Source organism: Ctenocephalides felis, unplaced genomic scaffold, assembly GCF_003426905.1.
Source record: "Ctenocephalides felis isolate EL2017-DRISC unplaced genomic scaffold, ASM342690v1 CF-g0.4_SCAFFOLD_03571, whole genome shotgun sequence".
NCBI lineage: Eukaryota > Metazoa > Arthropoda > Insecta > Siphonaptera > Pulicidae > Ctenocephalides > Ctenocephalides felis.
Genome location: NW_020539725.1, coordinates 58484334 through 58501980, shown reverse-complemented (window position 1 = coordinate 58501980; position 17647 = coordinate 58484334). Strand labels below are relative to the sequence as shown.

Here is a 17647-nt window from a genome sequence, read left to right as displayed (position 1 = left end):
ATATATAAATAACAATAACAATAATAAGAAAATTACCTCGTTTAACAATAGTAGTTTTGTTGAAGTGCAACTGCCACTAAGTTCTCCATAACAAATAAAATAAACCGCGCTAGCATCTTCAGCAAAGAACTGTAGATTTCGAGCCCTAAACTGCAAAACTGAGATCATTCCCAAAAAAACTGTAGATCTACAAGTTAAAACTGTAGACATGGCAACACTGGCTACAATAGAGGAAATACAGCATAATTCAAACTCGCTAACATTTTCTTATTAATTTTTGCTTTACGATAGAGTTAAAAAGTCTTCATGCCTTTTGAACTTGAATCAAGATTAATCAAATATATTTCACACTTTGTAAAAACAAGTCAAATCAATTTATGTAAATTAAGTATAAAATATACAATCCATTTTCCTTTTTAAGTGTGTTACCATTTATGTATACATACAACTGTACTGAACGTCATTTGACACTTGACAGATGCAAATGAAATGCGTTCTTCAATCTTGTCAATATTAAATTGAGAAACTATTATTATAACAATGATGAAATATTGTGATTTTGAAAAGTAATTTAACTTAATTTTATATTGTAGAAATCAATTTATATTTTGTGATAAACAAAATGGCATTGTCTAACGTACTTATGTTGAGCCAAATTGCAGGTTATGTTATTGCTTTGATTTTATCACTGTGCATTCTAATTCCTATGTCTTTACACCATAAAGACTTCAAGTAAGTTAATAATTTTTCATATTAGCAACTTAAAACCTCATGGTAATATTATTGATATATGAATATAACGGATATAATAAACTTGTAGGTAACAATTTCTATATATATATATATATATATATATATATATATATATATATATATATATATATATATATATATTGATGAGCTATTTAGAATCGGGCAGTAACACCAAGTAAAAAAAACTAAAGTAGTTTTGAAATACTTTATTTATCCATACGTTTCGGTCTTCATTTTATATGATGTAGGAGGAAAATAATATAAAGTTATAGAACTTATATATAAATACTTACAGAAATTAATTATACAAAAATACACTACACTATTACACTGTGATAAACCAAGCTATTAATAACTGGAACATTTAAACTAATTATTTTTTGACAATTTTTGGTTACATTCTAGTGTGTACAGATTGACTAACGTCTAGAAACTAAATGAATTGTGTTTACAAATTTTGCGAAAGTGTAAAAAGACTGGCAAACATATTCATACAGATATGGTGGTGTTTTGGAAATGGTCAAGGATTATTTTATAGTCATTGCAAAGCGAATTGTTGTCCAATCTTTTATTTATGGCCCTGTCGTTGTGTAAAGATATATACAGTGGCGTCGGAACCGTGTGGGCTGTGTGGGCTTGAGCCCACCCATGAATTTTGATGGGGGGCCCACCCATGAATTTTGATGGAGGGAATTGTATGAGCGTATAAAAAAAAACGAACCCACTGCCTATCAAAAAAAAAAAAAAAAAACGAGCCCACCCATCAAAAATTTGCTTCCGACGCCACTGGATATATATATATATATATATATATATATATATATATATATATATATATTATATAGTTATTATTATTTTAGTGGGCAATGTCTATTATTTTCAAATGGAACTTGGCAAGAAAAAGATGGCCAATTTGTTGCTGATTGGGCTTCTGGTTCTAATTGCATGTACACCGTTGTAGTGGGTGTCGTAACCTTGTTGATATCTCTGATTCAAATATATAGGTAAGGGCATTAACTTTAAACTCAAGAATCAATATAGTAATTATCATAATTTTGATCTTTAAATAAATATGAATAATAAATGTATGCCATGAACCCCTATATAATTATAACGTTACCACCTACTTTCCGCATTCCTGATTTTTTTAAATCATTCATCCTTTACATTCACTCATCGCTGCTCATACTGTCCGTCTTTTTTATCTTTAATATTTCAATATGAGGAATGTAAAAATATATAAATTTTTATTTAGGATATCAATATCAGCTTACCAGGGTAGTGACAGTCCATTTATATCCGTGCTTACAGATGTTGTCATAAGTCTAGGAATATCAGCCATGTCCTTTATTGCTGCATTAATAATAACATTAGGATTTATTGTCTGGTGTCAAAATATGACTCAAAGATTTCCATCGTAAGTATCAACAAAATCTGATTATGTCAAGCAAAAACTCTATTAATATTTATAATTTTACCTGAGATGTGAAATTGCTGCTGGCCAAGATATAATGAAGTCAGATAACATTAACACAGTAGGATTTTATATTCAATTGGGCACAGCACAGGCAAGTAACAAAAAAAAAAATCCTATATTGTTTCATTGTGTAACAATTATACCTATTATAGTTTGGTGCTTGGGGTTCATTTGCCTGTTGGGTCGGCTTATGTGTATTCGCTATGTTGAAGCTATGCCGTTATCATGAACTAGAGAACATGAGGGCATCAATGTTTAGAGAAAGACAACGTGTCGTTTTTGATGAGGAACAGAAAGATGGACCTAGCGGTTCAGGTCTGGAAGAAAATGTTGATGATAAAGTTTTGATATTAAACCAAGATTAATTTTAAAATAAAACTATTATAATATATATATATATATACATATATATATATATATATATGTGTGTGTGTGTGTGTGTGTAAATATATGTATTTAGTATGCTTGTATGAAAATTTCCTGATATGTCTCACTTTTATTTTTAATAACCCTTATGAATTAAATCACTATTATTTTTCTAATATAGCAGAATATAGAGTTACATAAGCGCACATACTATACTTTATAGGGAATAAGTATGAAAAATGATTGCAATGTTCAAAAAACTTTGAAATTTTGTCATTTTGTAACTCAAATAGTATTTGTCTTAATGTATCTCTTACAATTGTCAAACTATCAAAGGTAAACTAATGTAGACGTGTAAATAATAAAAATAAAATAATGAGAATAGCATTAAGTTATGTAGCAACATACTAAATGGTTGAATTTGTATCTGTATCATAATCTGCGCTCGATAAAGGGTTAATGTGATCATTATGAATGAAGTATTTGTTTTTAGATGAAAATATTTTATATACTTATTTAAATAAAAAAATAAAAATATTTAGTTTTTTATTTTGCCTTAAAAATGATAAAAATGTCAATAGGTTTCAGGTTAAAATTAAAATCGGTAAAAATAATAATAAGAATTTAATCAATGATAAAACTATTTAAAATTAATGAACATCAATTTGGATCAAAACATTTAAAAATTAACTCAATAACATTAGCGATAATAATGTCATGATAAAGAGGACTGAATTCTGAACAAAAACTTTTTTAATTATTATAAAGTTGGCTTCAATATGAGTAAAATAAAATAAAAATAATGGTCCGATCAGCACAACTGGAGATATTTAATCTAACGCCGAGTATGTTCATACAAATTGAGTAATAATAAAATATTATAAATATTTTTAAATTTTATTTATATCGCATAAATATTAAATTATTCTAAATCGAAATCGCAGTTTATTATAATCATCTCAAAAAATATAAAAATACAAAAAAAATTATCAGTAGTAAAAAATCAGTTCAATAATAAGTTAATCTACATTAAAATTACATTCTTAAAATTAATATAAATAATTATTAAATCAATATTTTCATAAATATTTTCACAAACATATGTTTATAATTTTAATCCCAATATAAGAGCTTCATAATTAATGTAATATAATGAAAATACATATTTATAAATTATAATTATAAAATCAATATAACTTGATAACATATTATATAAAATAAACAAAATTAATGATAACTATAATATATACTCAAGTTCATACTTTTTTTGATAAATTCTTTTGGTTAAATAAAATTGGATTTGAATTACTAATATGAAACAAAATTGTTTCTAATATGAAAAGTTGATAAATACTGATAATAAATTTTTAATATTATACTATTGATAGTATAGCGGCCTAGAGCATCATCAAATTTTGCAAAACCTTCTGTCTGTATCAACTATAGAAACGTTCGAAGAATAAAATAGTGTTCTTGAAATTTTGAACTATTCCAATAAAATAAAAAACAGACTCTTTAATATCTGAATATTAAATAATTAACTTTATGTAAATTATGTAAATTCTTAATTAAAATATGTAATAAAATTAACATGAAAAATAGTTGATATTTTACAGAAACTTTTATTAGTTACGTAACAGGCCATTACGTTCTTGAGGCGGTCTGTCACATCTGTTACGTAATATTAACGTGTTAATTACGTTTTGTGGTTTACTGGGTATTAATAAATTACCCAAATGTTTGACCATTTGATATGCTTTAGCTACTATGAAAGTCAGAAAATATTATCATCAGTTTCACATATAGTATTTTACCTGATACTATAAAAATATCGATATTGGGTTCGTTCCATCCGAGCAAATCTGACAGTCCGAAACTGTTTCAAACTAGACCAAACTCTTTCTGATTTTTTTATGGCAGTTGGAAATGGTTTGGTTTGGATACATCCAACGCGTTCGAACTCGGAGCTCACTCGATAATAATAATAATTATTATTTTAATACATATATATATATATATATATATATATATATATGTGTGTATATATTAGACATATTCTAATAAAATATTACTTAATTATCAATGAATTTGTTTTTTAATATTTTCTAGTTATATATCGTTATGTCGCTTTTAATCTAATATTCTACAATATTTGGACTCCTGTAAATTCATTAAATTTTTAATGTTCTATTTGAGATTAAATAACATTATATTTTAATCGTATTAAATTGCGGAGTTTTTGTTTGTGCCGAATACAAACACAAAATGATAGTTTCAAACTCATCGGACTGCTTGATGGAACGCATTACTGATAGTCCGCAACAGTTTGGAATCCGAAATTTTGGATGGAACAGAAAAAAGTGTTCTGCGCATGCGCGGACAGTTCCGGACTGTCAGATTGACTCGGATGGAACGAACCCATTGAGGTCTAGCCTTCTTAAAATTGAATACATTTGATGTTTGGAATATATATATATATATATATATATATATATATATATATATATTTATATATATACCACACCATAATAAATATAAAATGTAATATAACAAATTCATGTACCAACAGTATTTGAATTCTCAATATGCTGATAAACTGGATACTTTGGAGTAAATCCTTCAAAACCCAAGGTTTGTTTGGGATTTTCATTTTCAATTATACTTTTGGTGTGATGGAAACTTTCTTCATAGGTGGGCACTAAAAATTTAAATCGAAAAAATTTGACTAATTTAATTAATCAAATTATTTTTACTAGTTTACTAAATCATGATTTACTAGACCTGCAGGTCTAGCCGTTTCGGAGATACAAAACAAAGAGTGCAGAATATAGCAATTAGATTTTTGGGAGAACTGTGCATTGATTTGAATGATTAAAAAAACATTTCATTTGTACTAATTGAATTTTTACAAAAGCAGGTCCAGCGGTCTCGGAGATCCAGAAAAAAGTTAAGAAAAAATGCCATTCGGCGGTCGTATATATTTCGACAGTATGAATAACAGACATGAATGGGTATCAAAAACTTCAAAAATTTTCCAAGTTTTCAAAAAATATCAGTATTATAAAAATATCCAAAATATACTATTATACTAATATTAATACTATATAAAAAAACTTACAATATTCTTGCAACAAAGGTGCGCTAGGTCCTGGTGTTACATTAAGATTTGGTGGTGAAGCTGGTGCCGTAATTGGATTCATAGCTATCAAAGGTATGGTTCCTATTACTATGGGAAGAGTTATATCCAAATTATCGTACAATCGGTTAACCCTCGCCAGAACCTGTAGAGATAATTCAATAATACACTATACAATGTAAAACAAAGTTGCACTTTTAAAATTGCCCAGTAAACACGCGATGTGACCTAATCTAATAATGGTACTCTCGACATCATGATCAAGATCTCTTTGAACTTATTTCTAAATATCTGAATTTTCTTTGAATTTTCGAAATCGGTTTAGATTTTATATTTACATGATGATTTTACCATGTATCACCTATGAAAAAGAAGGGGCTAAAATTCCTTAAAAATCGATCACTTGATTAATGGATGCCCCCTTACTTGTTTTTTTTTTTAAGAAAATGATGAAGACTTTAAGCCCGTTGAAGTTAATCAGAATAATTTCAATTAAGTTCTATAATTTTACCTCTATTTGATATTTAATATCTATGATGTTACAATATGGCAAGTCAGTCGGTGGCATTGGAGGTAGTTTTACTGAATGTGAGAGATTTGCGCTAGTGTTTCTTTTGACACCTGGCGCAATACTTTCAGAAAGTAAAACTTTTACTTCTTTGGTTCGTTTGTGCGGCGTTTGAAAATGATACTGGATTAACTGTAATAGACAAAATTAAGTAATAAATCATTTTCTACAAAACAAAAGTAAAAAATATAATTCTACAAGGCAGTAAATCGTCTAATTATCAAACGATGTTCTCTTACCTGATAAAGAGAACATCTCAAATTTTGGACCTTAATTCTGCTCCGGTTGGCCACTTCGATTTCTAAGTCAACTTCTTGGCCAGGAACGTAAGCTCTGGTGGGTATCCGCACTGATAAATTCAGTGGACCAGAAAGACCACAGCAGAAGTATTGAGTGTTCTCCACTTGAAGAGGCCACTGTGATTAAACCAAAATTATATAAAATTGAGAAAAATTAAGTGTTGGTGGAGTTTTACCTTAGGGACAGCAATGAAAACTGTCTGATATGAATTAAGCAATTAAAACTAGAAAAAGCAACTTTCAAAATATTGGCGATAGAATTTTGCAATCTTAACATGGCTCATTATTCTTAACGCTTAGAATTTGTTTTGCATATTTCATCGACTTTTTCGAAAAATTCGGGGTGCTCAAATTTTTTCAGTATATTCCCTGTGACCTTAGAAATCTGCTATAAGAATATTTTGGCTGTAGTACAAATACTTTACAAGAAATACGCATTTGAAAATTTTCAATATTTGAAAACAGTGTTAAGCGAATGTCTCAAGAATGGTGAAAGATGTCTTGAATTTTTTTTGACTGATAGATATTTCAAATTCATATTTATATTTCATCCATAAATAAATATCCATAAATAGCAAACATCTATCCCAAAACCTTTAAGAGTTACAAGCGTTCAAATGTTTTTGATGTTAAAATTTTTAAAATTTAACAGTTTTTAGTGGATATCTCGCCATTGGTAAGGGGCATCTTAAAAATTCTTGAGGAGGCTTGCAGATCTTTTGATTTACTATATTTCATTCGACTACAAGACTGCAAGGCCTTATATCAAAACGTTTAAATGTTAGGTGATCCTTAATATGGATATTTCCGAATTTCTTTACTCCCAGAGGCTCAAATGCTTCCTTAATTGATAAAAAAAAATCTGTGAAAGTTTTAGCTCCTAATATTAACTTTAAGATAGTCCGCATTCCAACAAAAGGTTTCTAGTATCAATAATAATATGATAAATTTACCCGATACGATGGCTCCAGATTTAAATCCTTATGTGAAATAACAGTAAATGCCTGTTTGCAATGCTGGTCGAATTTCCAAGGTCTGAGAAGTGTTACTTTGGCGGTGTATCTCACGTAGCCGTGTTTTCCTTCGAAGGAGCAGGGCATGTTCGGAGGCAAAATTGTAGCGAAGTTATAACTGTGTTTTCCGGCAGGTAGTGTCGTCTTTGCACCTATGATCGAACAAATTAATAAAACTACATATATATATATAGACCTATTCTCTGATACACATCTTACACCAAGGCCACACTTTTATCGTTCAATAGTCAATAACGGGGATTTAAATGACTCTTAGATCTTGAGATGTTATTGACAGTGTGCAATTATCGATGTAGGCATACATCGATGTTGTCATACTTTGAATGACTTAGACATCTCGTCTATCAAAGTAACTGTCTAGACTGCAATTTAATTTATATAAAAACAATCAAAATAATTCCAAAAATCCCAAACAATTCAAAACTATGCTCACGGATCACATTAATACTCTGAAACACAATATAGACTTTTTTACTACAAGGTTACAAGTTGTAGGAACCAAACAATAGCACTTATAAGAAACCTATTCGCAAAGTCGGACCCTTGTTATTTTGATATTTGTGCTATTTAAATTTTAGTTTTAACAGGTGAGTGCTTTTTAAATTTGTTACCATTGGTGGAAACTTGTTTGAACAAACATACTTCATCTTTCTCCCTTTGAACCCAAAATCAGTATTGTTTTGCTGCTATCACCTACTTAACCAATGAGAATTATATAAATACAAAATATTATAATTCTTATATTTCATATAATCTTATCTGTTTAACATAATATAAACAGTAATCATAATAAAATAATTCCGGTGAATAATGATACAATTATTTATTTGATGATTAATCAGCTTAATGTATACATTCTGATCGATTTAGAATTAGATAATTCAAATTAATTTATGTTTAAATGTTTGATGTTTTTCTTCTTTGAAAATAAATAATAATGTAATATATTGATAATAATATATTTTTTGTTGTAAATTAACACGTGGACGATATAGCATTCATTTTCATTGTGATGCAGAATGACATAAATGCTGTAGCAGTCAAATTTGAAAGTTAATTATTTTGAATTTAATTTCATACAATCTTACGTTTTTGTAATTATTATACCTCTCAAGGTCATGGCTAATTGATTCTTAGGTATTTTCTATTCTATTTCATCCGAGAGTTGGCTCCTGGATCTTTATATCATATAACAGATTTTAATTACATTTTAATTATTATACCTTTATTTCTTCCCAGTAAATGCGTAACTGATTCAAAATATGTCTCTTCAGCTGAAAATTTTGTGGTCCTTGTCCTTTGTTTATCACCATCGGTGTAATTTTCCTTACCACTACATGAACAACTGGCTTTTCCGACTATCCGGAGTAACATGTCTATTGGGAAAAAAATTAATAGATAGATAATAGAAGATATTGCCTTTAATTATTATTGAAGTATAATTTTACACCCAAACATCAAATATTATATGAATTGTAGAATAAAATACTATTCTACTATGCTCACATTCAACGCTATTGATAAAGAACTTATTTCCTTAGTATAATACATGTACTTGGAACAATTTTTTTCATATTTGTCATTTATCATGTATCATTTCATTTGATCCAATTAATCAAATTTATCTTGTTTATATTATATACTTATATAAATATTATGTAGGAGTAATTTGCCTAGGAGTAAGTTGGTGGCGCCTCTATGGAGTGCGGAAACAATTAAAAATGAAGTAACTGCAATACAACTGTGTTTGCGATATATTTATACTTTTTTATCTATGTACTAACCTTTCATAGTTTTTGGTTTGGTCAATGTCAGAACAACTTTACCATTTAAACTTTGACCAGCGTAAAAAATTGATTGAGGGTTGTCATCAAATTGTATTTCACATTTGAAGGTCCCCATGTTGTCTTTCAAATTTCTAAAAAATAAAAATATGATACTGATAACATATAACTTAATAAGTACACATACATTTATTATTATTCAAAACCGTGCATATGATATAAATAAATTATAATTATGACTATCAAGAATTTAAAATTGTTTATAGAGAAACTATTCAGCATATTTTGATTGATTTATTTTTGAACATGTGATCGAATTATTGATTTTGCTTTCTAAAAGATGTAATAATTCTTTTCCATAGTCTCAACAAAATATAAACCAGTTCCAATTACCGAGGATAAATAAACGAGAGTCCACAAGGTTTAATGTATTCAAATCATGTAGGCATGTTTTTTCAATTCTCAGAACTAAAAGTCTCCGCTAAGTCTGACTCATCATAACAATACTGAGAAAGAGTTATTTGGTTTCTGAGTCGATCGAAAAAATGTTGGATATATTCATATTGTAAAGGAAAATTCAGCAGATTTAAAGAGTAATCCTGAATCGAGTTAGACCAAATTTGGAAATAGTATATATGAGGGCCTTCGATTTTTTGCTCTAAAAGAACTTTTTTAAAATTCATACTAAACCCTTATTGGGTTCTTTCTATATATTAAAAGTTTCTGATACGAAGTGGATTCTAACTAAATTGTTACTCGATTTGACTTGATTCCGATTTGATTAAACTTCATTCCGCTTTATTACAACTAAAATATTATAAAATCTAAATTAAAATTTAGTGCTAACGCTAGTAATTACATAAATTCATTAAAATTTGGAATAATGGGCTGCTCTTATAGGATATACAAGTACGTGTTTGTGCATTACAACTAATATAATTACAAAATTATAAATATTTTTGAAAAATATCAATTCCAAATAGCATCGATTAGTTTTTAGTGGAATTCTCGATCATGTTCTAAATGAACATGGAGATATACATTAAGATCAACTTGAATGGTAAAGCTTTTCCCATGGACGGAGTGTAATCAAATTTTCAACAAAAATCAAATATTCAACAAAATAATAAAATCATTTATTTTAAATAAGTCTGCAAAGTTAATTTCTGCGCAGTAGAGGAGTATGTAGTGCAAAATCCGATAACGGAACGTGATGCAACAACTGGACGGTTTATTTACACAAGACTTTATGGTTTATTTGTTTCATCTGCATGTGAAATTTCATATGTGTTCGTTTTAACATCAACAGAAATAAGAATCCCTTCGATTTTCAGGGTTTAAACTTATAATTAATAAAAGATTTGAAGATTTTCCAATCAACGTAAGTGCACATGCATATTGGTCATTAAATGAGAAAACTACCTTATAAGGCTATTGTTCGAGATAATTGTGTCATTAGATATATGTACATCGTATTATCAGATATTTTATAAAGAGTATAATAATAAGTACAAATTTTGTGTACATTTATATGGGTTCCGTACAAATGTTTAGACGTTAGACGACTACGCGGCTTCAAATCAGCTATACAGCACGATTGTTTAAAAAAATGCTCGAAATTTAAAAAAAAAAAATCAAAATACAAACTAGTTGGTATTGGTATTTTGCCTTGAGTCAAGTTACATAAACTTCCCGATATGTATAAATAATCGATTTAATCAATAAAAAAATCAATTTATGAGTGACTAAAAATAACTGAAAACGAACGAACACATAACTCGTATTTTCCAAAAGCAAATTTTCAAAAATCAACAATTTTTATATTTGAACCAGTTTCTGAAGAACTTTAATGGTCTAGTATTATGTTCATTAAGACTAACTCTATCGTTATATCAAGTAAATCGTCTAATTTTAATTTCAACAAACGTCAAAAAACTACTCTGATAAATTTTTAAAATTAACCACTTATCGTAAGGACGTAATATTTTTCTAACTTACTTATCGTAAGTTCTATAATATATCGCCAAAAAAAAGTTCCATAAAAATCGGCTTCAATTTTTTTTTTTCAACAGTTAATTATAAGAAAACGGCTCGGTAGATTTTTACCTAAAACTAATCAGTATCATTCCCAACTAATATCTTTCGAACAGTTTTTGATTTTTTAAAATCGGTTTGGTAGTTTGACGTTAAATGTGGACGAAAAGTTTAATACTTTTTTTCAAATTACAAAGAAACTGTTCGGCAGATCGTCTCACAAAACTGACAAACGATAGTCCTCATTGAGATACATCAAATGGCTTTTAAATGTTTGAAATCGGTTCAGGCGTTTTTGAGAAAACGTCGATCAAAGGTCTAATTTTGACAAATGTCAGAAAAACGATAATAAATTTTGCAAACTTTGAAGAATTTACAAAATTAAACGGCTTGTCGTAGGGCCGTAATATTTTAGTATGATCTGCAAGACTCAGGTATCTACCGTCAAAAAAAATAATAAAAATCGTCAATTTTTTTTTAACTTTATTACAAGAAAATGGCCCCGCCGATGTTTACCAAAAACTAATCAGCACGATTCACAACCAATATCTATCGAATGGTTTTTGAGTTTTCAAAATCGATTCAGAATTGCGGGCTAAAACGTGGACGAAAATTTTTTCACTTTTCTGCAATTTACAAAGAAACGGCACGGCCGATCGTCAAACAAAACGCTAGTCCTCATCGAAATACATCGAATGACTTTTAAATTTTTGAAATCGGTCCAACCGTTTTTGAGAAAACGTCGATTTACGGCAAAAAAATTGTTCACACACACGCACACACACACGCCACACACACACACATACTTTTTCGAAATTTGGTCTCATTTGATTCAGAATGGCTTGAAACGTCGGAAAAACATAAAATTAGCGAGTCGGATTTTTTTATGAAAACATAAACTTCTCCTTCGGGAAGTTTATAAGCACAAATTTTGTGTATATTTATATGAGTTCAGTACCAATGTTTAGACGTAAGACGACTACGCGGCTTCAAATCCGCTATACAGCACGATTGTTTAAAAAAAAAATTCTCAAAATTTTCAAAAGAAAAAATCAACAAATTTTTCAAAAAAGTAATTTTTTTCAAAAATATCAAAATTTCTCAAAGATCTAATTTTCTCAAAACTTTGCAAAGTTTTTTGTTCTTAAGTCTTAAGGCAATTGTGTTTGTGTATATTACTTTGGCGTCACCACATGCTTGTAACGAATGCAGGAGTGCAGTGAATTCTATACCCTGCATTGTTTACAAATTATTGATTTAACAGTAAATTTCGACAGGTGTTTATTTCATTCGTTAAAATACTGCGTCGACCCTCGTAGTTGTTAAATCATCGAAGAAGCCAGTGTAGTGTGTAGAGCTGTATAAACGCAAACTGAAACTAAGAACGCGAGAGCCGATACCGATGACGACTATGATGGGTGCATTGTACCGCGGATTCACGGGGTCAAGAATTTAATGCACATCGAAACTTCGAGGCAAAACATAAGTAAGGCTTCGAAGACCGCTTTTGTCTAGACATGTTTTTCGTAGAAAATTTGAAATTATCGATACATGTTCTAACTAGCTGTAAGTGGAATTCTATCTTCAGGCAATTAAGACATCGTGCCTTAAGGCAAATTGCTGGAACTTTCCGTACCAAAAATTATTATTTTTTAAAAACGATTAACATTTTTGAAAAAATTTTACTTCGAAAAAATAAGATTTTTGAGAAACTATAAATTTGACAAAAAATTACTTTTTTTTGCAAAAAAAAAATTAAAAAAAAATTTTTTTTTAATTTTTTTTTTTTTGAAAAAAAAAATGTTTTCTTTATTTTGACATATTTTGGAAGATCTGAACTTTTTTGAAAGCTATCGTACTGCTTTAACTGCATAGAGACAAATATCGAAGCGCGTAAGCGCCGCGCCGCTGTCTAACGATTAAACATTGGTACGGAACCCATAGGAATGTAAACAAAATTTATACTTATTGTTAAAATCTCTATAAAATATCTGATAATTTGATGTGCATATGTCTAATGATCATTTTTGACCGCCATGGCATTTTTTCACTTTTTTCACTAGATCTCCGAAACCGCTAGACCTGCCTTCATAGAAATTTAAAAAGTTATTCATCTTGTTAAAACAAGTAAAATGTTTTTTGAATTATTTAAATCGAACGCTCCGTTCTCTTGAAAACTGAGTTACCGTTTTTGGCACTTTTTGCCTCGTATTTTCGGAACGGCTAGACGTGCCTTCGCCAAAAACTAATCAGCACGTCTCCTTATCAATACGAATCGAGTGTTTTTTGAATGATTCAAATCGCTTCATCCGTGTTCCCAAAATCGTCGACGAAAATTTGTATCAACACACACATACATACACGCACACACACACACATACATCCATTTTTTCTAAGGTATGCCAAAATGTTCGAAAACCTTTGAAACGAAAAGGTATATAAAAAATTGCATTTTCAATTTTTTTGCGATTACTATAACTTACCCTACGGGAAGTTAATCAGTACGTCTCCATATCAATACGAATCGAATATTTTTTGAATTAATCAAATCGGTTAATCGGTGTTTCCGAAAATGTGGACAAAAATTTGCATTCGCACACACACATGCACATACATCAATTTTTTCTAAGTTATGCCAAAATGTTCAAAAACCTTTGAAACGTAAAGGTATATAAAAAATTTCATTTTCGATTTTATTGCGATTACTATAAATTACGCTACGGACAAAAGTAAGAACAATACAGTTTTTATAAGGTTATATACTAATAAGCGTTTGATTTAATACATATTTTAACTTCCCGAAGCAGAATTTTGTTTCCGCAAAAAAATCCGATTGGCTAATTTCATTGTTTCTCGCCTTTTCAAGTCATCCTTCAAAGACGTTTTCTTGGAACCTGTTAAACCGATTTCAAAAATTTAAAAGCCAGTCGGAGATATTTGATAAGCACTTGCGATGGTTATATTTGTGATACGATCGACAGAGCCGTTTCTTTCAAACTAGCAGAAATGTGCAAAATTTTCTATTTTGCTATTCAAAAACTATTCGGAAGATAACATTTGAAAATCGAGCTAATTAGTTTTTGACAAAGATCCACCAGACCGTTTCTTCGTAATTGATTATGATGATAATATATCTGGTCTTAATAAATATGCCACCAAAATATTATAGTCCTGGTTAAACTATAAAAAATATTTAAAAATTGAGTTAACCATTATGAGCGCAATAAATAAATAAAATTTTCATAATTTAATAATCTGCAATAGTTTATAAAACATTATACATTTTCCTGAAGCAACTTGGTATACTTATAAATCACTCATAAATTATTATATCGATTTCTTATTAATTTAGTCGATTATTTATACGTTCATGCAACTTGAAGGTAAAATGCCACTTAAAACTAGTTCAATATTCATGTTTTTCTTATCTATAATAGTTAAAAATTACTTGATTTAGTTGAAAAAATACAGCTATGAGATATAAAAGTAAATCAGAATAAAAATGAGAATACAAAAATTTGATTCAAACAATACACTTGCGAATCAAGTGATTTTATAGTACAATATAAATAACGTTACGAATGTATTGAGCTTCCTGTTTTTAGTGGCATTGTTGAATTCATAATTATTACATCACTAGAGATAATTAATGCAACCATTTATATTATCAAGCAATTATGAAAATAATTCATAAAATCACATTTGTCGAAATCATAACAAGCGTGAGAGTTAGAATATAATAGAAATGATTAAAAATGTAATTGTTAATAGCTGAAAGTCATTCGTTTTATGAATCAAGGTTGGGAATTTACGTACCAAATAGAATGAATAGTCTAAAATCGTTATGCTAAATCGGTAGAAAACGCACAAAGTTCAAATTACAATTTTATTATAAGTCCATCTTTCTTGTGTCTCATTTATAACACATACGTGAAGTTAGGTTTTATGTGTAAAACGCCTGATGACACACCAAATACATAGATTTTCGACACTTTGTTACTATCAATTCATACGAAGATAGATCCGTAACTAGCATCACCATAAGATTTCTATTTTAACCGAGAATTGACCACATAATGTAGAATATTGTCGTCGACACGAAGAGGCTGCATATAAAATTACCCCAAAGAAGAGACAAGTTTAAACGGGATACTTAACAATAATAAAATCGATTCATTGAACATATATAAATAAATTTAGTTTTAAACCTTTTGAATTAAGCATATTGACACCTATTGTATTATTGACCGACTAACAACAATGGAATGGTCACATAAGAGTTCAATTAGTAAGTATTACTACATACGCAGTCGCCCACTTGGCAATTCTTCTGAGAATGAGAATGAAAATTATAATACAGTAACTAATTGTATATTTCTTATCTTCAACTTAAATGTTTGACCTAAATAAACAAACATTGAATGATTTTGTGAAGGATTCAATAAACTGCAACAAAGTATTGAGGGGGTGTCCATTAATCATGTGATCGATTTTTTAAGAATTTTTGGACCCCGAGTAAAAATGGTAAAATTTTAGAAAATGTTTGTTTTTTTAAATCAGGTAAAAAATAAATACACGTAATACTCTACTGTACCCCTCCCTCCTCCATAGGATATTTTGTGATTTTTTGTCAAGACCCCCCCTCCACCTAAAAAGCTCACGTGATTAATGGATGCCACCTAAATAAATTTATTAAGTATTGAAGCAAACAAAACGCCAAAAATGCAAAATTTAGTTAAAGATGAGAATTGCTCTATAAATAGATTCCGTTTTAATTTTAAAAGATTTTTATCCCATTAACTTCCCTAAAGGTAAGTTATTGTAATAGTCCAAAAATAGAAAATAAAATTTTTTGCATATCTTTACGTTTCAGGGGTTTCTGAACATTTTGGCATACTTACAAAATATGGATGTGTGTGTGTATGTTTGAATTCAATTTTTCTTTGACAATTTCGGGCGTACGGATCAACTGATTTGAATGATTCAAAATGCAATCGATTCCTATTGATAAGAAGACGTGCTGATTTGTTTTTGGCAAAGGCAGGTCCAGCCGTTTCGAAGATACAAAGACAAATCGTCCCAAAATCGTCCCAAAAATGTTATTTCAGTTGTTGCGCGTCCAATTTGAATGATTCAAAAATAATTTATTGGTATTAACGAAATGAAGAAGTGATATGAATGTTTTTCAAGCTTTCTTAAATATTTTAATTTTTGGTTCTTAACCTTAAAAGAAAAATATCTACACCTTGCATTTTAAATACCAGAAACCTCTGTCACCCTTTCTTTCTCTTGTCAGACGAAAATACACAAATTTTCTCACAAGTTCTAAGAGAATTCTCTATATATCTAATTTAATCTTGAAGTGATGAATTTTAATATAATTCGAAGAAAAATATTTGCTTACAAATACACTTTGCAGCTAATATTATCTTAACCAGAGAGCACAAATAAACGTTATGATTATAATAACAAAGAGTGGCATATATAAAAAGAATCGTAAATAACTCTTAAAGAAATACGATAAGAAATTCAAATAAAAATTATTTGCTATGCATCATAAAACATCTCCACTATAAATATACATTTTATTCATATCGAAAACTATGAGATTAAATTCCTTCAATAATGAAACTAGATTTTGTTTTGTATGGCGAAGGAATGGCTCTTAGCATGCCGAACTAGGTCTTTTGTCAGGGTATGTTGGACTCAATAATTAATAGTAATGAACTCGGTCCCACCTTAAAAAATTTAAGAGAGCTTTAGAACATGCATATTTCAAGGTATATTCAAGTTTTAAATTTGTTCAATGTGAATGATTTAAAAGTTATGAACTTACCGCCAAATATTGCCGACGTCCACCATCTTGCTAATTTTGATATGTTTTAATGAAATGAATAGGTACTTGATATCACAGATCACAACACATTTTTTAATCACAAATATTTTTAGTTTTCGAGTTCATTTGGAAAGCAAATTATTGCATAAGTTCAAAACACACTAGAATGAAGAAAATGTTTTTGCATAATTTACACACAGGTGAAACTCGTAGTATGAAGTAACATATTAGGAACAATTTTAGTTTTGAATAAAACAATGATGAAAATCGATTAAAAATATTTTGATATAGTTTTCTTTCTATTTTTTATCTAGATATATTTTATAAAAATAATTAATTTATATGTAAAGCTCAAAATAA

General features: G+C 29.0%; 2 protein-coding genes across 2 annotated transcripts in view; one reads left to right on the top strand and one right to left on the bottom strand.

Moving 5' to 3' along the window:
- The first annotated feature begins 484 nt into the window (after positions 1–484).
- Positions 485–2595, top strand: LOC113386382 (transmembrane protein 179). The gene is made up of 5 exons (XM_026624164.1): positions 485–732; positions 1614–1757; positions 2009–2170; positions 2237–2321; positions 2383–2595. Exons 1-5 carry the CDS (start codon positions 623–625, stop codon positions 2593–2595), a joined length of 714 nt encoding a protein of 237 aa, XP_026479949.1. The 5' UTR covers positions 485–622.
- Positions 2596–5151: 2556 nt separating this feature from the next.
- LOC113386380 (arrestin domain-containing protein 17-like) overlaps positions 5152–17647 on the bottom strand; it is a 188680-nt gene continuing 176184 nt past the window's right edge. Inside the window, exons 3-9 of the mRNA XM_026624163.1 lie at positions 9418–9551; positions 8857–9009; positions 7553–7764; positions 6540–6716; positions 6244–6432; positions 5715–5877; positions 5152–5294 (exon numbers count right to left, since the gene is read on the bottom strand). Coding sequence (XP_026479948.1) covers positions 5152–5294; positions 5715–5877; positions 6244–6432; positions 6540–6716; positions 7553–7764; positions 8857–9009; positions 9418–9535 — 1155 coding nt within the window. The 5' untranslated portion in view covers positions 9536–9551. The remainder of the gene's footprint in view (positions 5295–5714; positions 5878–6243; positions 6433–6539; positions 6717–7552; positions 7765–8856; positions 9010–9417; positions 9552–17647) is intronic.